The 25,994-nt window shown below is 35.8% G+C and overlaps 2 protein-coding genes across 4 annotated transcripts; both read right to left on the reverse strand.

Annotated features, from left to right (window-relative positions):
* Positions 1 to 1,970: 1,970 nt before the first annotated feature.
* LOC105226238 (putative inorganic phosphate cotransporter) lies at positions 1,971 to 9,489 on the reverse strand. Of its 3 annotated transcripts, none has more exons than XM_049452952.1 (4): positions 8,654 to 9,489; positions 4,016 to 4,152; positions 2,592 to 3,665; positions 1,971 to 2,521 (listed from the first exon to the last, which is right to left on the reverse strand). In XM_049452952.1, the coding sequence occupies exons 1-4, from the start codon at positions 8,688 to 8,690 to the stop codon at positions 2,204 to 2,206; spliced, it is 1,566 nt and encodes a 521-aa protein (XP_049308909.1). In that variant the 5' UTR covers positions 8,691 to 9,489; the 3' UTR covers positions 1,971 to 2,203. The 3 variants fall into 3 exon arrangements, with proteins under 3 accessions (XP_049308909.1, XP_011203368.2, XP_049308910.1); XM_011205066.3 differs by having other exon boundaries at positions 9,125 to 9,483; XM_049452953.1 differs by having other exon boundaries at positions 8,899 to 9,095.
* A 6,307-nt stretch (positions 9,490 to 15,796) lies between these two features.
* On the reverse strand, positions 15,797 to 23,204 carry LOC105226271 (putative inorganic phosphate cotransporter). Its single transcript, XM_019990263.3, has 4 exons — positions 23,023 to 23,204; positions 17,422 to 17,558; positions 16,286 to 17,359; positions 15,797 to 16,208 (listed from the first exon to the last, which is right to left on the reverse strand). Exons 1-4 carry the CDS (start codon positions 23,051 to 23,053, stop codon positions 15,918 to 15,920), a joined length of 1,533 nt encoding a protein of 510 aa, XP_019845822.2. The 5' UTR covers positions 23,054 to 23,204; the 3' UTR covers positions 15,797 to 15,917.
* Positions 23,205 to 25,994: the final 2,790 nt, after the last annotated feature.

Here is a 25,994-nt window from a genome sequence, read left to right on the forward strand (position 1 = left end):
CTTCTAAGATAATGTGTCACCTTCTCGTCAAGGAAAAGCTTTTAGCTAAAGAAATTTCGCCGCCGAATCAGTAGGTTAAACGTCATTCTGCGCTTTCGGGCCCTCTCTCCAATGATAACATAGCGAATTTTGTGGTTGGATTCGGCTAAGCATTCGTATGAGATTATGCTGGCATATCAACTGAAATGAACAGACCATTTGATGCATCGATTTGATGATTAGGAGCTGAAATAATGGAAACCAACTGCGACGATACAGTCAAATGACGCCAATATTATTTATTCTAATGCCACGTTCTCTTGTTGGTATTCCCTTTATTTACCTTACTGATATGGTATTTTCTAATCTCTCTCTCTCTCTCTCTCTCTCTCTTTGACTTATATCAGTTTTTTATGTAAATTAAAATAGCATTAGATTACTATAAATGGAGATTTTCATCATTCACTGCTTATCTATAATTTTTTGTTATTTTTTATATCGCGAACTTTATGATTATAACTGTTTTTCTATCCTAGATTAAGCTTCGATACAATATTGTACCACTTTCGTCTCACATTATCTCTGTTTATTATTTGATCACCAAAGGATCATGCAAACGTTGTGACGCTCTCACGTATTATATAGCTCATTACGACGTACTACTGTCAACGCTGGGTTAATGGATAACCCTGCATTTTTAAATAAAAAACACAGAAACTTCAAATGTAATGGGGAATGTTAATTATCATTCGAAAGAGCATTATGTGGCAATTATTTTTTTAAGATTATCTTTTTCATAGCTATGTCTTAGATGGTCCATCACTTCAGTTCAATTTTCGATGACGCGTTCAAGCATTTTGACTGGTGACTGGCTAATGACATGCGTGATGTGTTGCTTCAAGGACCGATGATTCCACTGGCCCACAAACCGTATTTTTTTTTTTTTTTTGATTAAATGATTAAATGACAGCTCTTGAATCTTTTCAGGTTGATCTTCGTCCCAAATGTAAAAATTTTGCTTGTTTACATACCCATTGAGCCAGAAATGGGCTTCATCGCTGAACCAAATTTGGCTCGAAAACGTCGGATCTTCGTAAAACTTTTCAAAACCTCATAGAGCGAAGTGATATCGCTTCGAAAGGTCGTAAGTCTTTTCATGATGAAATGCCGAATAATCCTGAACAAAGATAACATGGCAGCTTGGCATGAATCATGCATGATCTGTCCGGAAAAGGCTATAGAAAAAAATACGCCTAGTTTTATCAGATCACCCGATATGTATTGTTAAGTTGCATTCATCTCTCTTTGGAAAAAAATTTAATTTTTCGATTTACACTCGATCTTTGGTAAAACATCCGCCGGTAAAACAATGATTCTGCACTGATCTAGTGATTCTGGCCAGTCGATAAAACCCAAATAGATATGAAACCAGAAGATATTGTCTATAAAATGACACACGGTTGATAAAATACCAAAAGTTTAGAAAATGGCAATATTAAAAAAATAATATATAATTTTGGTCGTGTTTTGTCTGTGAAGATTCGATCAGATTAAAAACTACCAAGTCATTGCATGATGTACCAAACCTCAATGATTTATTTTAATCAATGTAATACAATGTGAAACTGTTTGATAAGTTTGCATTTCTCAACATCTTTTATAATGAATGATTTGCTTATCTTTGGCAATCACGAACTATTTGAGCAATCCAAAGTTTAATGGTGGCAATTTAGATAAAACACCCAACAATCTCAATCTTATCGGAATTACAGTAATAAAGACTTTGATATGCGAGAAAATAGTAAGTGACTTCCCTAGCTTGATAAAAATAAATTTGTTAATGAGCCACAATTAGACAGTTGAAAGCAAATATTTGAGCTTCATAAATACACGCATTGACAGCCGCGACTTCAGATCAGCATAAAGAGTAGTGACTGCTACTGCAGATGTTTTCACCCAGTCTACTGGTAAATTAAAAAAATTTTGATGTTACTGTTAGATACTTTTAATAACTTGGTCTAGACACACTCATTTACAACACGAGTTATATTATTTCCTATTCAAGATACAGTTAATACATAATAATTATGTTAGCACTAGATTCACGCCATTTTAGGATCATTTTCAATTGACTTAATTGTTCATGTATTCCAAGCAAAAAATACTAAAAACAATACGAACTATACCAAACCAAATATGAAATCACATATATTCCATAACATACTTATGGTAACCGTTTGTCATGTTTCACCTGCTGCTTGCCAAAACCATCGTTGTCTACCCCTTCCTCACCATCATACGTGAGTTCGGTCTGTGGCATTTCTGCTTTCACCAACTCCACTGTGCTCTGAGTAAGCGGACTGCTATTCAATTCAGACTTAGAAACATTGTTTTGGTAACTCTCCACATTATTGCGTGTCAAAAAGTCGGGTGCATCCCATGGTTGCGTTAACGCAGAGCCGAATATAATATAAACCAAATTTCCAAAGAAGAAAATTTCTGCTGAAATAATGAAAACAATTTGCCAAAGCGCGCGATCGTGCTAAAAGAGAGAAGAGAGAGAGAGAAAGATTAAAGTTATAATCGCACTGTATAACTATAACAGTACTCACCTCATTCGTTACAATGACGCCGACCAGCAGTGGCGTTACGATTGGCACAAAATTGGCAATCGTATTGACAATGCCCATAAGCACACCCGCATGATTCGGCGAGAGATCGATCGTATTCAAGGTGCTGCCAATTGTAGCGCCCGCATTAAAGCCGACATTCAAGATCATCAACACGATCGCCAGCGTCTTTTGTTCTTCGTCCAGAAAACCAATGGCAATCATTAACCCGGCCGGTATCCACAAGGCGATCGTGTTGCACACTTTACGCAAAATCGTTAGCGTAAGCAAGCCTCTGGTCATGACGAAATCGGCGCAGAAGAGAAAAACGAAAGTCAAGCAAAACATTGCCATATATGGCAATGCCGAGAAGAGCGCGTTACTCTTTATCTCCATATTCAATACGCCCGCCATGTAGGAGGGTATCTGCGCTTGCAGTGTTGTGTAGCCCCATGCTTGTGCACAGCGCACCACCAGCAGACTGAGGAATGGCACCGAAGTGAAGATCGCCAACCATGGCACCGGTATGCTCTGTTTATGGAAATCATCTTCACGCATCAGATCAGACTCGATGTACTGACGTTCTTCAGGCGTTATGAAGCGTGCCGACGGCGCATTATCATAACCAAAGAATAGCCACAGTACACACCAAACGAAGCAGGCGCCAGCCGATACGTAGGATATGCCAGGCCAACCGATCGCACTGCTCGCAATAAGACCACTTACACCCATGGACATAATAATGCCGCAATCGGTGCCGCAGTGACTGATGGTGCCCAAGAAATTGCGTTCCTTTTGCGGTGACCATTTGCCCAGGTGTTGATGTATAGCCGGAAAAATCACACCCTGTGCTAGACCCATTACAATGCGTATCGCGCAATAAGCTTGCCAGCCACCAAGTGGTATTAAAATCGGTGTCAGCACACTGCAAATGGCAGAACAAATAGTCGAACCCAGCATTACGATCTTTGTACCGAAGCGACGGCTAAGATAACCGCCAGGGAATTGTGTGACGACATAGCCCCAATAAAAACTTGATATGATGACCGACTTGTGCTTCTCATTCCAATCGTATTCCTGGAGGGAAAATTAGGAAAAAAAGAAAATAACGTTCGATTAGACCTATTATTTTTTGTGACAAAAGAAACATGAAATAATTTAAATATAATTAAGACTTTTCTCTATAATTTTTAATTAAAAAAAATCTACAAAAAAAATCTCAAAATAGTAGGTTTTCACAATTTTGTGCCCTTCAACATGATCCAGGTGAGATATATTTGATGCAAAGATCAGTTCTTCAACCTAACCTAAAATAAGGGTTTCCTGTGTCCCGAAATATGATTCTACTCTCTTATGCTCTTGTCTATCGATTGTTAGATTCCCAACACAATTTAACACAAACAATTAATACACTGAGAGCCACTTACCGGAAAATTTGGATTTGTTGTATTGGCATTGGTCATAGCCACCACCGAAACGGACACATTGATACGACTAAAATAGACGACCACAATATTGAAGAATATCAGCAATGCCTGCAGATGGCGTATGCCAAACCAAGGACCTAAAAATAATAAAAATAATCTAATTAAAATACTTCATTCAAGTTGCCATATCACAGCTTTTATTGACATATCTTGTATGGGTATATGGTATATATTAGATGGAAGCACGCACGGTAACTCTACTACATATATAATATTATTGTACCTCGCTCCCATCTATAGTCGTATTTGCATACTCTTTTGTTAACAGTACACTCAATCACCGAAATTTGCGACACTCCACCAAGGCATGCGCTGCAATCGCGATAAGATTTTGATCACCCATAAAGCAATCACCACTGTATACATGACTGATTAATCGTCTTTCGGTTAATCCACTTGTACACTTAAGCACAGGTGTAAATATTTGAATTACTTTATAATGGTTTTATGGCAATTAGCTTATCGCTCAACTGTTGAATGAATTTATAATGCATTCAATTGAAGGTGTATTTGTATATGTTTGAAAATATTTAATTTAATATAGGGTGAGACAACGCTTATATACAAATCTATAACCTATTTCCATGAGAGAAATGATTCGGAAAAATTATTAACTTTTTTTTCCTTTTGACACACCCTATTTTTTGGTTATTTCAGGGAACTCCGATGTCATATAATTTATAGCATATTTTTTGTTTGTTGGATTTCACACCGACTACCATGATTTTTATAGACTATAAAAGTACGTGACTAAGATAAGTTTGCAATGACTCTCAAATTATATACTTCATTCATATAAGGAATAAGGAATGACACAAACGTATTGGCAATAAGTTGAAGTTGTCAAAAATGGTTTAGCATCAGAACTTCCGATAACACTTTATTATATGGCAAAACAGTCGTCGAAGTTAAGACATATGCAAACTTTTGCTTGAAACGTGAAGAGTGTTACAATATATTAAATACAGTAGTCTTCAGGAAATTTAATATCACGGTGAAAAATTTCAAATCGATTTTCGAATATCAAATCCTACTAAATTGAAAAACACATAATAGATCATAGACGTGCTAGTGACATACAACACAAAACGATTTGGGCCAAGTTTTAAGTCTCTTTCGAGAACTTCCTCTACAGTGACTTCAATGTTCAGATGTGTGTGCAGCAACGCCAGGCTGATCAATCTATCTTGAAGTATATTCATCCTCAGCTACGCTTCCATGCGACGAAGTGTGGAACAAGAGTTTTCAGAGCTCGCATTCGTCACAGCGAGTGGGCAGAATATGCGAAGAAAATTATGAATTATGGGGTATACTTGAGGGTCTATCGCAGTTTTTCAACGTTGTTATTAATCAAAGAGCCTTTGAATCTGTCTATCAAGCAGTCAATAGGATTCTCCATTTCTTTAGTTTTCAAAGCACATACTTTTTCTGGAAGCAGCAAACTCAGTTGAAATCTAACCAATCATCCAATACTTCTCTAGAAAAGCGCGTCTTCAAATCTTCGCCAGAGGAATATACGCTGAGACCCTGTAGTATTCTTCGCAAGTTCGCACGCAGAAATTTTTGCGTTTTTATTGTCGGCCATAGATTCTTGGTTTCCCTTCGTCAACTTTCACTTTTGTCGCCATTTTTCCGTGTCTGAATAAATTGATCGAAAATAATGCTCAGCTCTTTGTCTTCGATTTAGGAATATAACAAGTAGCATGTCTATCATATTTGATGTCTTTGCCAGATCGATCGATTCTTTCTGAAGAATCACACTGAGTGAATGGGTTAGAGATGGAATATCAGCAAAAAATTCTAATTATAAATTTGTAGTTTCCTTATTTTTCCAGTTGCTAATTTTTTTCAGAGCTTTACGATCACGACAATTTTGCGGTCTGAAAAAATACCCCTCTTTTACCCATCTGAATCTGTCACTGTCTTAACTATCTGCTGTAAAGTCGTCTACAAGTGAACAGCTTTCCGCAAAAGCTAAGCGACCAATCAGACAAACAGATGCCCGGATAACGTAATGATTTTAGGTTAAGGTGTTAAAAACTCACGGAATCATAGCAAATATGTATAATCCGTTAAGGGATGCAAACCCCTTAACCTCTTATCTTACAAAATGCATAAAAATCTGCCTGAAATCATAAGGCATGACACGTCGATTTTTTTTTTTAAATATGAGTAAAGTAACAAGTAAGCACCGTAACTAAATTAACTGCAATATGCTAGAGCGTAAAGAAGTGTAAAAAAAAAACTAAAAATAAAAAAATTAAGTCGCTGGCCTAGACTGAATATGAGGATAGACAGAGCGATTGAGATTAAGTCGTTTGTGAAAAAAATCAATTCTTTTATATTTACGCACATATTTGTATTTGAAAATATTCTTTAAAAATTTCAAATAAATCCAGCAAATGGTTTTGAAGATACGAGCCTATTTGTAAGAATTTTCTGAACTTAATGTAATCGGTTACTAAAGCTTTAAAAGCAATGATCTCGGAACGCTGTTTTCAGAAACGGCAAAACAAATTTCTCCGAAATGGCTAAACCGATCAACTCGAAATTGTCACATAACTTTCTCAGACATATTTATCAGGTAACGATTGCAGGAATAATAAATATATTTTGATATTAATTTTTGGATTTTTCAACCATTCTGAAGTGTAAATTTTGCACCTAAAAAGCTATCTCTTCTTGGGAAGCTGTCATTTGGGCAAAAATCAAAATTTGACAAATCCTTCGAACGCTACCTGTATCCAGTTGTCTTAATAATAGATTTTTCGGGTTTTGCTTTTAAGATAATTTGAAACACAGAAACCGTCCTCAAACATGTTTTCCGTGGTCTTCTCGGAGATCAGCTGCGGGATAAAGGGAACTCAGAATATTTCAAAATAAATTACCTTTTATTAATGTACATACATTAAATTCTATAAATACGCCACATTTTTTATTTAATAAATCAAATGCCGCTTCAAAAGAGTTTCAAGAAAAAATATATATTTTCTAACTTCCAAGTGAATATAACCCTTTGAGCGCATTCATTGAAAATACTTGAAAATTATATAAGCCTAAAAAAATGACACAGTTTAATCATTTTATCAATTTGATTTAAAACAAGTAAGAAAGAGCTAAGTTTTATGCCTCCAAATATATTATACTCCTGCGAGTTGCGAAAATGAAATCCAGGGAAATACCTTTAGATGTCTAACGTCAACCTGGAATCCAAGCAATGATATATAAATATTAATAACTTATACACTGACAGACGTATTCGATACAAGGTTTGTTGGAAAAACGAAAATCGTTATAATTGCATATATACTCGTAGTATAAGGAGTTTTGGGTAGTATCGGCCAGATTTTATTTATTCTTGACACTACTATATACAATTAATATGCCACATGCTAATGAAATGTTGTCTATATTCATTGGAGGACTTCCTATACCATCACCAATTATATAGAGTAAAGTCAGCTGGATGTTTAAAAATCCTGATATCAGTTATAGGGGGATAGTTCAAGTTTTCGCCCGATTGTAGCCATTTTATGGACAAAGATACACTGTTATGAGTCAAAAACACGCTCTGTCATTTTCATAGAGATATACATACATATGTGGCATAAAGTCACCTGGAAGTTCGAAAAACGTTGTGTAAGGTACATATATGGGAGCCAAACGAAGTATTGACCTGATTCAACCCATTTTTGACATACCATTTTCAGGGAAGGATAATCAATGCATTTCAAATATATACCTCAAACATTTACGGATATTTGCGATAAAAAGTCGACAATATTTACTGGGGCCAAAATAATCGTTACCTAGGGGCTAGAATAGTTTTGTTGGATTTGGACAACTTATAGTCATAGGATGGCACACACTAAAGGCATTCCTCGTACAAAATTTTATCCCGTTATATTAATATACCATAGCTTCTTCATTTGCACACTGGAAAAGAAAGCGTTAGATGTAATTTAAAATTAAATTGTGTTATATGGTTGCAGTCCGATCGTTACACTGTGGCAAATGAGTGTCAGAGGAATATTATGTACTTTATTTTGTTTAAATCGGTCGAGCAGATCACGAGATATATGATTTTAACTAAAAGTGTCTTTCGCAAATTTTCTTATTGATTTTACGGGCTTTAGTTTTTAACAGTACCATTATATGGACGGAATTATCATCCGATGTCATTCATGTTCTTACAAGAATTATTCTAAGCGACTTTGGCTATTGTAGACTTTGGTGGTCTAGAAAATATATATATTAAACTTATTAGAGGGCAAGCTTTTCTCACCCTCCCTTGAGTTATAGCAACGTTGCAGCCCCTTAATAATTATTTAATAGAAACGTTTAACATGTTTAAAAATTATCTACAGCAGAGAGTCCAGTTCGGTCCAGGCGAGGCCTTATTCATTAATCACTTTGCTTTAATAAAAATTTTTGAACAATTGGCAACATAGTTTCCAAACATTATTTTTAGTTTCACAAATATTTTTTTCGTTAATGTTTTCAATTTTATTAACATTAAATTAATAAATCGGCTGTAATATTTTACAAGAAAATTTTTCAAATTTCTACATTCCTAACCTTTTTGAATTTGCATTTTTCCTTTATAAATAACCATTTTGTTTTATTCATAATTTTAATAATTGGCAACTTTTAATTTTTTTTTTTTAGTTTTAAACAACCAGAAATTGCACCGAAGAATCCGAAAAAAGTTAAATTCTGAAACAATTTCATTCGCATTTCACTATTATTATATTTTGTATATTACGAGTGTGGCACTATTTGGTTACGCTACACAACTTCGTTGCAGTCAAACGATTTACTACCGTATTTAATGAAATTTCCCACAGAAAATCAGCTAAAATACTTTTTAGTCGTGATTGATTTACTTTTTACTGCAGTGGGTGTTTATAAGTACTGCGACTTCCTCACTTTACTTTAACACTTTAACGATGTACAAATATATGATAATAAATAAATATTCAAGGTAATAATCATTAAATTGTTCGATACTGATCGCTTTTCATGTGTCGCACTTGTTTACTTTTCTACCTCGAACTACTGCTGTTGTCATGTCTGCTGCCGCACGTCGCCCGACACTTCAAAACAGCTTCAACAGCGAGTGTCGCTTAGTGACTGCCGTCTGGGCGCAATAAAGTGCATTAATTTCAACAGCAATTTTGTATTAATTTTTTAATTTCACTCTCCGCATTCATTGAGCTATTGCAACACTACACATACACACAACTAAAAGTCACTCAATGGTTCGAAAAGTGCCGCGGAAAATTCGAACTGTCTGCGCCGCTGGCAAGTGGTGAACTGCGCTAAATGTTCTGCATTTCTAGATTGCTCAGTCCATTGAGATATCCTTGATATAAATAGGCACACAACGGCGGGCGAGCTAATCTTATAAACAAAATAGCCGTTATAAAATATTTTATTGCCTAGAACGCTTGCGCACGCTTAAGCACAGACCGGTTATGACTTATCACTTCGGTCGACTTCATATGCACATAGTAAGTACAAGTATATACACTTGTGTTGGCTGTAATGTAAACGTGCTCTCACAGCCATATAAAGAATTAGTAAAAAATATATGAAAAATGAAAATTCCATGATTTCTCGCTGCACGCTACGGACAGTGTTGTGACTTTTGTAACTAGAATAAGTAAGGTGAGGTTAAGTTTGGAGATAATCACGAACTAAAAATGATTTGTGAAATATACTCCAAAGTGTATCGACCCTCGAAATTTTAAAAACTTTTTCCCGAAACGCTGTTTTCAGAATCGGTGAGAGAAAATTTTCGAAGAAAATTTTCACTCCACCTTCTTATATATAATATTATATTATTCGGGTAATGATTGAAGAAAAAAGTTGTTTGATAATTATTTCAATTTTTAAGCGTCTCTAAGTTTTAATTTGTTTACAAAAAAAAGATTTTTTTTGAAGCCTCCGATTCTTCATGTATAAAAATAGTATATAATATAATATAAATTTACTAGACTTTCGATCTTATCCTGAAATTTTCTAGACAATAATATTATTAGTAGTCGAAAAAGTCTTTTCGTGTTTTTAAACAGACTTCAAAATTAAAAAAAAAAAACTTATTTTTTAGACATTAGTCCATCAGTGTAAATCAAAATTTCAAAATTTGTTGTACTACACGACCACCAATATTTTTGAGGGTTCATGAATTTGTTGTAATTTTAAGCCGAAAATTATTCCTCACCGCTAGGCACCTTTCTCCAAAGGTCTCCCTGGAGATCGGCTACTAAAGGGTGATTTTTTAAGAGCTTGATAACTTTTTTTTAAAAAAAAACGCATAAAATTTGCAAAATCTCATCGGTTCTTTATTTGAAACGTTAGATTGGTTCATGACATTTACTTTTTGAAGATAATTTCATTTAAATGTTGACCGCGGCTGCGTCTTAGGTGGTCCATTCGGAAAGTCCAATTTTGGGCAACTTTTTCGAGCATTTCGGCCGGAATAGCCCGAATTTCTTCGGAAATGTTGTCTTCCAAAGCTGGAATAGTTGCTGGCTTATTTCTGTAGACTTTAGACTTGACGTAGCCCCACAAAAAATAGTCTAAAGGCGTTAAATCGCATGATCTTGGTGGCCAACTTACGGGTCCATTTCTTGAGATGAATTGTTGTCCGAAGTTTTCCCTCAAAATGGCCATAGAATCGCGAGCTGTGTGGCATGTAGCGCCATCTTGTTGAAACCACATGTCAACCAAGTTCAGTTCTTCCATTTTTGGCAACAAAAAGTTTGTTAGCATCGAACGATAGCGATCGCCATTCACCGTAACGTTGCGTCCAACAGCATCTTTGAAAAAATACGGTCCAATGATTCCACCAGCGTACAAACCACACCAAACAGTGCATTTTTCGGGATGCATGGGCAGTTCTTGAACGGCTTCTGGTTGCTCTTCACCCCAAATGCTGCATTTCAACCAGAAATGAGCCTCATCGCTGAACAAAATTTGTCGATAAAACACATTTCGAACTGAACACTGATTTTGGTAATAAAATTCAATGATTTGCAAGCGTTGCTCGTTAGTAAGTCTATTCATGATGAAATGTCAAAGCATACTGAGCATCTTTCTCTTTGACACCATGTCTGAAATCCCACGTGATCTGTCAAATACTAATGCATGAAAATCCTAACCTCAAAAAATCACCCGTTAGATCAAGGTAATCGAAAATTTTAAAAAATTATTATTAAAATATATATAAGAATAAATATATAAAAATTTTTAAATGCTTAGTTTTTGATATGTTAAATTTATTATATAAAATGCCTCTTCAAAAAAATTTACAAAAAACGCATTTTTCCTTGAGAGACCTTTCTTATGTTTAATACTCCTTTTGTGCTTAGTTTCGTTTCCACATCTTCATTTTTTTCTGAGTGAACAATTTTAAAGAAGGAAAAGTCAGGAACTAGTTGTGGTAGTTCTCCGATTTTTTCTGACTTGATAAAAGTGCTTATAGGGTATCATGGGAGTTCGACGTTCGAAGGTTAGCTTACAACGAGCTTGTAAAGCAGATTGTAAAGTAAGTCTAGGAAATATCTACCTTTCAGAATTATTAATATTGAATATAAAAAATAGTGTAGTACGAAAATTCCCACACATCATGGGTAAAAAATTAAATCTCCCTAACATTTAGTATATATACGAGAGGGTACATTTGTAAGCATCAGCTTAGAGTGAACCAGTCACAAACCGCTTCAAAAGAAAGTGAAAAATCAATGACATAATAATCTACTTAAATTGTTATCGCTCACAATACATGACATTAGTATTCTACTATACTCTACGGCAGATATGTATTTGTATAATATAAAACCTATAGGCTTTATCGACTATACAAGTATAAATCATATACATATGGGAGGATTTGTAGCGGAATTTTTTGCAATGCCCTATTAACATCTTAGCATAAATTCACAAGAAAACTAATTCATGTTGATTTTGTATTAATACTGTAATATTATTATGTGTTCCTAAATAGGAATTGCTGCTCAAATAAGAATTTTTAGTTCAGACGAATCTGCTGTGGACGGTGCCATAAGAGCTTAGTTTTCATTAAAACAGTTAACAGCCAATATTTTACAACCGAGGTTTTCATTGTACTACAGAAAACGAAGAAATGAAATTTTATTAATATAAACTTATTTTTATATGTTTATATTTTTATATTTGGTTAACACCTGGAATTTAAGACTTTTATGAGTATTTATTAACACTAAAGAAATACCTTAATTATTTATTTAGTCTCCATAAATATAGGTTTAACTATGTCTATACATATAATTATATTTCAGATGTGCTGATAATTATGAAAAGCTTATTGACACTCAGAAGTAAATATTTTATAACGCCTAAAAGTGTGCAATGTTTAAACACTGAAACTTTCAACCTTTTTGCTATCGAAATTCCACTTGGACTTGGTGAATAGGTATGACATACATATATACTATATTTAAGAAACTGCGCTGAGACATTCCCCAAGCGCACTAACTTTAAAACCAAATTCGAACCTCAGAAAAAAAACCACGAAGTTGGAGACAAAACTCCACTTGTTTTTTGTGACATGCACAGAACAAAGTGTTTATTATGTAAAAATTGCCACAAATTTAGAAAATTAGATACTGATTTCTTCTATCATCTATAGTTTTGTTGCTATGAGGATTTTTGTTTAGAAAAAGAGTACCTTAAAAGTTTCCTGTCGATGTTTTTCGACAATATTTTGTTTTTGGAGCATCCCTTAACCCTTGTGTTGCCACCCGGGTACCCGGGTACCCACCGGCGTATATTTTGTTGAATAATATATTTTCTAAAAAGGATAGGTTAAAATCCTCTTGGATCCCCATGGTTTAACCGATTATCTAGCGAATTGTGCATTATACATAGCTCAAATTTTTTTCTAACTTCAGAAATGTTACGTCTGAAAATAGAAACACGTCTCAGCCACCCGGGTACGCGGGTAATACATTATGATTATAATTTTAGTTTATATCTAAAAGGAGTAAATAAGTATCTGTATAATAACTATAACAAATTATGTTCATTTTTAAATATTTATTGATAAAATATACTTAATATAATAATAATAATAATTTTATTTTCCGATTTGCACAGTGAAATATAAGTAATAATTTGAACAAGTAAATTTGAATAACTAAATTTTAAGAATTAATTAAAAAATTAAGAAAATCTCAAAATTACTCATTACAATGTAAACATTTAGAAATGTTCACCGAATGCTGATCGCATACGGGCTTATCGCACTCAACGCAGGATTTCCGTGTTTTTCGTCGTTTGCGAATAGGCTGCTCGTTATAAATGTAACAAAATCCATCAACAGCTCCCCTCCCAGTGGCGCCTCGACATTTGTCATTTCTGGGTACCACCTCTACTAATGGCCCTTCAAAGAAACTTTCGACTGGGATTTTGGTAGAGTGGTTTCGCTTTATTTGCTGATTCGGGACACGCTCTTCGATCATCGGCATTGCTCATTCTTCTCACAATTGTCGAAGGAAAAGTCTTCGTCTGTTTGTTTTCTTGCAAAGCATGCTGTTATTCTCATAGTAGATGACATAAACAGGTGCGCCTGCAATGTCGAGGATGTTGAAAAAGGAAGACAGCGGCCATCTACACGTTTGCTGTCGGGTGGAGTACCTCGTACACATTTGATCCATGGTGTCAACGCCAGCTTTGATTATAAAACAAAATCATTTGTGGTTTTTTGTGAGCTGCATCTGAAATTTCATAATCATAGTGCACCGTACTAATAAGTATTACAGCTTTGTTTTTCTTTTTATTTTATTCATATTTTTCGCATTTTCGATAAAATTAAAAACCCATCGTGGTAAATAAATCGTGTATTTATTTTATTTACATTACCTCAAAAACTGTGCTTTCGGTAACTCCTCCATATGCACACACGCTAACGAACTATCCACACTGACTGGAGTGACTCCAGTGAGTCAACGACGGAAACTTAACTATACCGCTTATATTCGTTTCACGGAATTCTGGAACGTTCCTGAGGTCCAAAGCAATTAAGAGAGCGACCTGTTTCCTCATCACTTAAATTCCACGCAACTGGCCTTCGCAAAAACGAGAAATTTACGTTAGAGCAGCGCGCGTTTTATTCTTGATTTAGGACTATGAAGGTGTCTGTACATTTATATGGTACATTCAAGTAGAAATACCTTTCTCAGATGTCAGTAAAGAGATCCTGATAGAATGCACTCAATTATCTTTACGTCTAACGCACTTATACGCACGAATTTGCGTACGGGTACCCGGGTACCCTGGGCGGCAGACAGTGTGATTTTTTTTGGGTAGCAACACAAGGGTTAAAAATGTCCAGCAGTAATCGGCGAGCAAACTGGCACTCCACTAGCCTTGGTGCCGTTTCCCCATAGCAAAAATGTCTTGGTGGTGTCGTTTCCCATATTCGTCACTTACAGCCGCTAACTTTTTGGCGTAAAAAGCCAGATGGTAGTCCAGAGCGTGAATTTTAAGGGACATGTTGCAACCCATTTTTTATAGGCAGTAAGTAGATCTTTGTAATTTTCAGCTTTCACATCTCCCAGAAAATTTTTAACAACGCTTTTAAAGACATTTCTTCAAATGTTTCATCTTTTATTAGTTTCCTTATTTGTGAACCCACGAATATGTCCTCCTTAATTTTTGCTTCACTGACTCTTGGAAATTTTTGTTTTAGTTTGTCAACTAGAGGTTCACTGGTAACGTTTCTTTGTTCCGGAGGTGTTTGTTCCTGCTCGGGGTGGTCATGTGAATTTGTGAACTAGCCAGAAGTTACATGAAGGTAAATCTAGCGATTTACAAAAAAAATTTCACAAAACAACGGGTATCTCAGATACTAATGAATATTTTGACGTGAAATTTAGCATAGATGTCACTAACAACACTCCCAACTTATTGAAAAAAAAATACAGAAATCGAAAAACACGCGAAGAATAAATTAATTCAAATTCCTTCATCTTCAATAGGATCACAGTAGTATTATAAACCTAAAGTCGCAGGTTACAGAATATCTGTGGGTCATAGAAAAATTCTTTTTTCAGATTCGGCTTCAGAGTATCAAACTGCTTTAGAAACACTTAAGAACTCATCTGTTTCTCACAAAAAAGCTGTTCATTTGTCGGAACCACTATAGGATATAGCTTCCATACAACCTAACCGATCCAAATCAGGTCCTTGTGTGGATGACGTTTTTATTTTAAGAGTTATCTTCACAAAAATTGGTACGGAGTTATATCCAAAAATGTTCGAAAAAAAAAATTTCAGATCGGATAACTATAGCATACAACTAAGCGATGAAAACAAGTTATTTTTTTCATTTTTGAAGAGCTATCAAAGTCAACATTTTTTTTGTTTAGCTTACAGCATACTTGTTCGTAATATAATTCAGCCATTAATTATTAAACATATTGATTGTCAATTGGCAACTCTCTTTAACAACGTTTTCTTACAAAGCATGCTAAAAGGGCGTCTGACTTTCAAAAACCTCAAGCACACTCGAAAATAAAATTAAAAAAATTTATTTTTAAAATTAATTTTATAACATTGTTGCTATAAGAATGTATATCCTATCAAATTATAATATCAGGAATAAATTAATTAGTAATAACTAAACTAATATTACGTTTATCATAATTAGTGCTTAATATTAAATTACTTAAAGCTCATAAAAATTATGTACTGTGAAAAAATGGTAATGATGATAATGAACAGCTAAAAAATTTTACTCTAATACAGCTGAACTCTAGATAACTTTAAGGTTACAGTATAGCATCACAGTATTTTTTCAATATTTTCTATCCGACGTTCTAACTTTAGCATTCTCCACCAGATAGGGCATCCCACTTCCGCTTGACGAGCTTTCAACTTCGCACCGGGACCCTTTTGAGTCATCAACTCGCTTACACTTATCATTACATACAGTTCTTGGTGCTTCCTCAATATTGTTCTTTAGCAGATAGTCAGGTGCGTCCCATGGCTGAGCCTCAGCCGTGCCGTACATTAGGTATATCAAATTGCCCACAAAGAAAACACACGCGGCAATTATGAAAACAATTTGCCACTCCGCGCGATTATGCTGCAAATATAATTTATAATTAGTAAAAATATAAAATTTATACAAATTAAACAAAAAGAAAGAAATAATAGACATACCGCATCGGTCACAACGAAGCCCACAACCAGTGGCGTGAACAAAGACACCACATTAGTCAGCGTATTCACGATACCCATTACGACGCCCGCATGATTTGGCGACACATCAATCGTGCTGAGTACGCAACCCATGGTAATACCACCGTTGAAGCCGACATTCATGGTCATCAAAGCAATAGCCCAAGATCTGTTGGTATCATCAAGGAATCCTATACCGATCATAAAACACGCAGGCAGCCACATAGCGCACGTATTGGCGATTTTACGCACCGCCGTCAAGCAGAGCCAATTCCTTGCGATCGCCATATTTCCGAAGAACAAGTAGACGTACGACATAATCCAACGCGCTATGTAGGGTAGTGCTGAGCACAATGCATTGCTCTTTATATTCATATTATGTACGCCATTGAAGTATGAGGGAATCTGCGTTTGCGCGGTGCTAAAGCCCCAGGTTTCGGCACAACGCACAACGAGTAACGCCAAGAAGGGCACCGATGTGAACATTGCCAACCATGGTACAGGTATTTTCCGTTCATGGAAGTCTTTCTCACGTCTCATAGAAGTCTCAATGTACTCGCACTCCGCTTTCGTAATAAAGCGCGATATTGGCGGATTATTCGCTGCGAAAATGTGCCAAAATAAACACCAAACAAAACCAGCGCCAGCTGAAATATACGAAATACCCGGCCAGCCGAGCGCGCTGCCCGCAATCAAGCCACTCACAAGCATTGCCAACACCATGCCACAATCGACACCCGAATATGTGAGTGCGCCCAGCAAGTTGCGCTCGCGTGGCGGTGACCATTTCGCAATGTGCTCATGTATGGCAGGAAAGAGTGCTGCCTGGCAGAGACCCTGCAGAATACGTATAACACAGAATATTTGCCAGCCGCCCCAACACACCAGATATGGTGTGACCAAACTGCAAACAGACGAAGCAAAGACCCCTACGCTCATCACAATCTTCGCACCGAAACGTCGACTCAGATAGCCACCGGGAAACTGTGTGACCACGTAACCCCAGTAGAAGCTGGAAATTATATAAGATTTTTGTTCTTCCGTCCAATCGAATTCCTATAAAATATTTGTTAAGTTTAGTGCTTCTGTGGGAAAGACGAAAGGAGTTATGTGCTCACCTGAAAATTAGGATTCGTGCTTTCGGCATTTGTCATCGCGACCACAGCAACTGAGATGTTTAAGCGACTTATAGAAACCGCCACAATGTTGAAAAATAGCAGCAGAGTTTGTACATGGCGTACGCCAAAGCATGGTCCTGAAATATACAAATTGGACAAAAATGTTTATTTAAAACTATAGATCAGAAGATATTGTAGTTTTTTACGGAAACGAAATGAAGTCGAACCATTTCTGAAGCGAATAATAACAGGAGACGAAACGTGAATGAAATACGACAATAATCTGCGAAAAAGATCATGGTACAAGCGCGTACCAATAAATAGGCGAAGAGCCAGAATTGACGCCTCGAAAAGTTATGTTGAGTGTTTGGTGGGACTGGAAAGGAATCATCCACTATAAGCTGCTCTAGCTTGGTCGAACGATTGATTCTACATTTTGCTGTCATAAACTGATGAGGCTGAAGCAAGCAATCGAAAAAATCGCCTGAACTGATCAACAGAAAGGGCTTTGTCCTCCATCACGACAAGGCTAGACCACACACATCTTTGATGACTCAGGGAGAGTTTGGCTGGGAAGTCTTGATGCAAATGATGGCCCTGACCTTGTACCTTCGGACTAACATTTCTTTCGATTAATGCAGAACTCCCTTAATGGAGTAAAGTTGGCTTCAAGAAAAGCCTATGAAAATGCCTTGTCGCAGTTTTTCGCCAAGAAACCAGAAAAGTTTTACACTGATAGAATAATGTCTCTAGTGGAAAAAGGGCAAAAATGGTTGACTAAAACGATATACTATACATATATTTGATTCATTAAAGTTTATTATAAATATAAAAAAAAAATAAGTTGAAATTTGATTAGAAATACGAAAAGACTTCTTCGACTACCCAATATATTGTGGTCTCTACAATATATGCTCATATTTCATAATATATATTAACCAAATCGACATTAAAAGTCATTATTTATGATTTAACTCCGGTCGACTTCTTTATACTTTTCAATATGTTTAGAAATATTTATATGATTGCCATCTTATCCATAATTACCACTTGAGACCAATCTGCTATCACGACCATCATAACCTAGCCTAACCCTTTATGCATTGCTTGCTTTCAAACTCTTGCAATAAATCGTCTTGAAAGTCAATAACAAATTTAGGAACCATATAAATCATTAAAAATCTTGGCACTGTGATCTAGCGGTTGTAAAGATTAAGCTCCTTGCAAGTGCATAATGTTTTATTACTTTGGTCGAGTCGAATATTTTGGCAGTAATGTTAGCTATTGTTTCCCCAAATATAATCATAAAAAATAGCATAATCAATCTAAGTATATGGTATATATATATATATCCGCTTGACTCGGACAACAATAAATTAATTATTAGTCATCTCTTGAGCTACCGAAAAAGCACACAAACCATAATACAATATGACTAAATTCTACGTTAAGTATAACTTGAAAATATCCCGAACGAATACAATATTCAAACTTTGCTAGTTTCAGCTCCCAATGATGGAGGTATCAAGCTCAATTCGTTATTTATGGTAAGGGTAAGTGCTAATAGTCGCATCGAAAGGGTTTATCAAAAGCAGCTCGGCGGATCGGAAAGATTTTTAAAAATCCAAATTCAACTACTAAATCCTTATTGCTCAAATTTTTCCCTCAGAAAAAAGTGTTCTCAAGGTGTTCTTATTCAGTAAGAGTGATATCAAATATATAATATTAAGAACCTGAAATTCTTAGGATGGTGCGGATTAGCTAAGTTGTCGTCGACGACATCCTACGGAAAGCCTAAAAAACCTGCTATTTCGCCATGGTCGGACCAAATTGAGAGGGGTGTCAAATGAGTGGGGGCATGCAAAGAGGTGGCCAGTGTCATGCGGTGACTTATTGCATGAAGGACATATATTGGATATGTCGGGGTCTATTCTGAATAAGTAGGAGCTTAATCTGCTACAGTATCCAGAACGAAGATTCGCAAGGGTCACTCTTGTTTCTCGCGGCAACTCGAGCTCTTCGTCCGCAATGGGTTATTTGATTGGTTGGCTGGTTTGACTCTGACTACACCATTCACTGGAAGGGAGTCGGAGAAAGTGTTGATGACTCCACTGTGAATGGCGGTCAGTGATTGTCGGAAGTTTGTTGCGTCCGAAGTTTGGTCGATGTATTGTCTGATGTCGTCGACGTAGTTGAGGAATGACTGCAGGGCTGATTGCTGCGATAGCAACATACGGACCTTACAATGCATGTGTTCGATAGGAGACATCCAAAGGCATTCTGTCGTAGTCCGGAGTGCAGTATTCTGACAGGTCTGAAGCTTCCTCGTCTGCGCTTCACTGCGTCTAGGTGACCATATTGGTGCAGCGTAGTTAAGGACCAGCCGGCCGGCTGCTTGTAAGTTGTCAAAAACGTTTCTTTGTCCTTTCACCATGTGCTGCCGGCTAGCGACTTGAGGATTTTCTGAATGGAAGTCATTTTGCCAAATTTGAGCTCCTATGGGACCGTAGAGGGCCTCTGTTGGCCTCGGGGTGGACTCAATGCCAGCACGAGTCAGGTGAATACGGAACAACCCTGCTGCAAGGAGTTGCTTTTACAGCCGTAGAGGCTGAGGTCGCAGTATCGCGTTGGAATGCAACATGGGCCACGTAAATTTCTGATATTCCAGGAGGTAAATTTGGTTGTGTGTCTTAAAAATAGAAAAAATAGAAAATGAAGAACACAACCAAGTATCGATATGCTGTGCGAAAAAGAAACCCAGATTTCTCAACCATAATCATAAGGTACAAAATTAATTCGGTAGTGCGAAAAAGAGGAAAAGCTACCATACAAACTGACCAATCATGTTTAAGTCTATATGGACAAATTTCATTCACAAAATTTAGCGTGGTTTATTGCTTAAGACCTACAAAAATTTTCTTTAATCGGACTGTAGCTTGTAACTACCATACAAGCTGGACGATAGCTATGCAGTCCAATCTTCATGAAATTTTACATAGAGAACAAATTGTTCAGACATATCACTATAGTACATAGTTCTCTTAAAAACTGATCAATCTCAATAAAGCTCCTTTTTGAGGTGCCAACCAAAGCTGACGTTTTTTTTTTATCTTTTTTAATTTATATGTGAGTGGTTATTTCCTTTCTTTGTAAATAATCTAAAATATTTTAATATATTTGGCTTATTTTGTTTTCGTTTCCTTTAGGTAAATGGTCTCATAAATAATGTTAGCTTGAGAACTACCGTCGGCTTTGATAAGAAAGTGTTTTCTTATAGGCCTAAGTTCACAGTGCATTTCTCATTATTAATCAATAAAATCATTTTATTCTGATATAGAGCATTTTCGAATTTCAGCTACAATTATAATACTAATAGGTAACTAAATTTTTAAACTATCTAGCACTCAAGGTAGTAACGTTTGGATCTTAATGAATTCCATATGAATCGGAACAACTTTTTATAAACCTTTTTAAAAGGCAAATTTGATTATAATAATTCGAAGAAATATTTATCATTTTATTGGACTATCTGCCTTTTTATGTATGAAGAAATCCAATACCTTAGTAACTTTGTAGACTATTTAGTCTCTATATTAGGAAAAAGTTTAGTTTTAAAATTTGCATTCCGTTTTTTAAACAAAAAACTAAAGCAGTGAAAACCTAACTATGCTTCCTCATTTCATGCAACGGAAAATTTCGAAAATGTGTTCCAAATCGAAGAATAACAAAATTAGGTTTTATTTGGAGTACTTTGTAGCTGTCCCGCATATTTGTCATAAGTCCCTTGTCTTAAACTCAATTTTGCTAAATTACTTACCTTCATAACTTATTATCTGCTGAAATGATTCTAGCTTCTATATAGTAAATAATATTTTAACTGTCGCACGTGCATCCCAGGCAGGTAGCAATGCAAGTTTTAAAAAACACAGAATGAACGATGACGTCTATTTTCCACACAAACTGAATTTAAGTACTGGAGAAATTAGATAGTTGAAAGTGAAATGAGAAATAGCGAATGCCCGCTAATTAAAAAACACGTGAATATGTAATAATTCTACGAGACCTTATTAGATAAAACCGAACATTTTGTAAGAGGATCGCATTTTACAAAGTGTTACCTTTCGACATTTTTATTAGGCTTTAAAAAATCAATCGGTCAGTTTGTAGCAATTTATTTATGAGGCTTCAAAAAATTGATCTGTCAGTCCCAACAAATACGCAACTTCTTGGGGAGAAAATAAAAAGTAAATCAGGAAGAAGGATAAATTGTCTCAGCTCTTCAAGCTGATTATTTATTTCCTTGTATATATCCATTTTAAGGGGATGTTGCTGCGAGCGAAAAACGAAGACCTTCTAATGTTGTTGAAAAGTCAACGGCCAACTTTTGATTTAGATAATTATTCCTTTTATATTAATTTTGAATAAAAACGTGGTAAGGCAGGTGATGGTGATGATATTATGAACAGTTTCCATACCATGGTAAGAGATAGAAAAAGAGAGTTTTCACGGGTATATACTAACGACTTGCAGAGTTTAATATAAAGGATAAAATCTTCCATAAAAGTATACAACTGCTGGCGTCCACCGCTGATATTAATATCATTGGCCTCAACAACCACGCCGTTAGTTCTGCTTTCCCAAACTGGATTAAACAGCAAAGCATATGGGTCTGGTAGTGAACGAAAGCCAGACGAAATATATAATCAAACAAACAGTCGTCGTAATCATGACAGGTTTCTCAAGTCACTGTTGACTGTCATAACGACGAAGTCGTAGATAATTTCTCGAAATCCAACGCAAAATAACTCTTGCCAACAAATACTACAAGTACTTCGGACTGAGTAGGCAATTGAGAAGTAGAGCACCTCGACCAACAGATACCAAATTCTACAAGTTACATCATCAGGGTCCTGCTATATTGTACAGAGGCATAGACGATGACAACTTCTGATTAGTCGACGTTACGATTTTTTGAAAGAAAGTTTTGCGGAAGATTTATGGTCCCTCGAGCCTGGGCAACGGCGAATACCGCAATCGATTGTACGATGAGCTGTACGAAATATACGACGCTATTGACATAGTACATCGAATTAAAAGCCAGCAGCGGTGCTAGCTAGGTCATATCGGTCCTTTCGAACACTCCACACTCTTCAGCTCTGAGAGTATTCGAAGTAGAACCCGCTGGTGGAAGCAATGGAAAAAGAAGATCTCTATCCTCTTGGAAATATCAGATGGAGAAAGACCTGGCTACACTTGGAATCAACAATTGGCACCAAACAGTGAAAAAGAAGAACTATTGATAAGCTTTTGTAAACTCGGCTACAACCAAACAGGAAGAAGAAATTCACTATATTCAAAAAAAACACACAAATAAGATTTCTAAAAGTAGAGTAAAATAAACACACCCTTATCTACGCCAATGATCCTGACTACTCCAGTGGCACATAAGTAATATGAAAATAAAAGGAAAAAGGTTTACAATAAGTTTATAATTTACAATAATTTGAATATCGCCATACAATTTAACTCGATTTAAAAAGTATAAACATATTTAGCAATGACGTGTTTTACTAATCCTAAATTAGTGAAGGATCTACCAACCTTTATCCACACCCACTAAAATTTGCTCCATACTATTTTTTTTACAATTTTCGCAGGTTCAAATTCACTTTAAAATTTTTCGAATATATCCTTAATTTTTTCTATGTTTGTCCTGTTAAAATTCTTTTAATGCCAATTTGCAACAAATCTTTCGAAAGCACAATGCTTTGGGCAACAGCTACTCCGCGACTTTACTAAAAACCCCAAGTATCCATTGTATTTATTTGTTTCGGTCTATACTGCTAATAATTTAGTGCATTCGTAAGCGTTTGTAATCGCCTCACAATCTTACCGATTTAGTAAAAATATAGTATAACACAGTCATTGACTGATACTCAAAGCGAACGGTTGTGTGTTTTTGTGCTATTGGTGAGTTGTGCTAATCTCCCACACCTTCTTTTTCGTAAATGCCTAGTAACCGCAAGAAGTTTCATTCACGTGTTGAGGAGTGTTTGTAATATTTTATAGTGAACAACAAGAGATTTGCCACCAGTAGGACACTCTCTCGGGGATACAAGGTTCGCCCTGTTATCAACAAGTCTCAAATCAGTAAGCAAAAAGAAGTCAAGCATCTCCCATTAATGATTCACCAAGCCTTCCGCCAACAACAAGAGATAATCCAAGATATGTATTTAATGCTAAGTGCAACGATCACTCAAAAAAACATTAACAAATACTAAATATTAAACTATTATGACTAATAAAACGCAACAACATAGCTCAAAGATTCATAAATTCAATGATATCTCAGATGATGAAATTATTGAGAATTTAAAGAAACAGAGAGTTGTATCAATTTTCAAATTCCCAAAATACATAAACGCTAATACCTAGTGGAGTCGTGCTCTTAACCTTTGATAAACATCGCCTACCTGAAATATTTGAAGTGTCATAGTACACAACTAAGGTAAGGCAGTACTATCCGACCCCCCGGTGAGGTGCAAAATACAACAAAACGATGTATAAGGAAGCGCTAAGTTCGGGTGCAACCGAACATTTTATATTCTTGCACTTTGTAGGAATCAAACCTGGGAAATACCTTACGATGTAAAGCGTCAATCAGAGGATCGGAATGTAAGGAAATTTATATACATACGAGTATAACTTATACACTGACCTACATATTCGGCATAAGATTAGTTAGAAGAACTAAAATCATTATGTGTAGTACGAGTATATGGGAGTTGGGGTAGTATCGACCCGATTTTATCTATTAACTATCTTCATGTCATATACTAAAAAAAATGTTGTCTGGGCTTCATTAAGCTCCATCACATACGAGTATAATCACCAATCATATGGAGTAAAGTTAGCCGGATGTTCGAAAATCCTAGTAATAGTTATATGGGGGCCAGGTCAGGTTTTCGTCCAATTGTATTTATTTTAGGCACAAAAGTATACTGTTATGAGTAAAATGCCCTCTCTTATTTTCATTGGGATAACTTAAGTATTGGCCAATATATCCAGTATAAAGTCAACTGGAAGTTCGCAAATCTTTAAATTAGATATATGGGGCTCAGGGATGTAATGACGCGATTCAACCCATGTCTGAAACACAAAATTACTACTGTCAGAAAAGGATTCTGCCCGAATTTCTTTCGAATCCTGGGAACTTGAACAGTTTTTTTCGGATTTGAACAATTTTTGATCATAAGGTGGCATACACTAAAAGCATTTTTTGTACAAATTTTGTCCCGTTATGTTAATTGGTTCTTGATTTGTGCATTGGAAGGTAAGAGAATCAAGTGGATTTTAAAATTGTGCTACATGGGAAGTAGGCGTGGTTGTAGTCCGATTTCGTACTGTGACATAAGAATATGAAAGCAAACCCTACGTACTAAATTTTGTCAGAATTAGTCGATCGGGTCCCAAAATATCGGTTTTCACCTAAAAGTGAGCGCTGTCACGCCCATCGTCCAATTTTCACACTGGCTCTTATAAATTTCTCTAATATCATACTTGAGGTAAAATTTAATGTCTCTGTTGTATTTAGTTATTGATTCATTGCTCTTTTAGTAGTTTCTAACAGTGTACCGTTATATGGGAGTGAACGGGGTTATCCTCATATTTCATTTATTTTCACACTATCGCACACTGGTCGATTTCATAGGCCAAAAATTAAAAGTTTGAAATTTGCCACGGTTTGTTGCTACTGCGATCCCTTGTACCAAATTTCAGCGTTCTGTCTAATTTTAGTGCTTAGTTATGGATGGTTATAGGTTTTCGGTTAATGGCGATAGTGGGCAGCCCAGAGGTCCGATTACGCCCGTCTAAACACTCGTATTTTTTTTTTTTTGTACTTAGAAGCCCACGCACCAAGTTTCATCAATATATCTAAATGTTTACTAAAGTTACAGTTATCAGATGATCTGGAGGTGTTTTTTTCTATTATAGTGTTGGAAAGTTGGCCTTGGTTGATGGCAATGTTAACGCAATTTAATACCAACAGACTTTATAGGAATACCTGGTCCCTTCAATTGAAGAGCACTTTTCCTAAATAGACAACGTAATCTTTCAGGATGATTCGAGCCAAATGAGTAAATAAGATTTTTTTATATTACAACACCTTATTAACATTTCATTTCTAAAAAGATATGGTTAATACACATTTTATTTATTTATTTATTTTTTTTTTCAGATAAAAAAAAATATTTAGCCGAATTGGGTGTTTTATCACTGGACTGGCCTGGGAACAGTCCTGATATAAACCTAATAAAAAATCTCTGGCACATCATGAAAGCGCGGATAACCAAGCGGAGACCAATGACTTTGCAGAACTTGACCGAATAATTGAAGACATTTGGTATGACGGCATATCGGCACAAATCTTGCAGTCGTTAGTTGATTCCATGAACGAACGAATAAAAACCATTATAAAAACAAAGGAGGTGCCACGAAATACGTTTTGTGTCTCTATCATTTGTAATAATTTATAAAAAATACGAATTTATTGTATCGCGTTTAGTTTTGAG

The sequence above is a fragment of the Bactrocera dorsalis genome, chromosome 3 (genome assembly GCF_023373825.1).
Source record: "Bactrocera dorsalis isolate Fly_Bdor chromosome 3, ASM2337382v1, whole genome shotgun sequence".
NCBI lineage: Eukaryota > Metazoa > Arthropoda > Insecta > Diptera > Tephritidae > Bactrocera > Bactrocera dorsalis.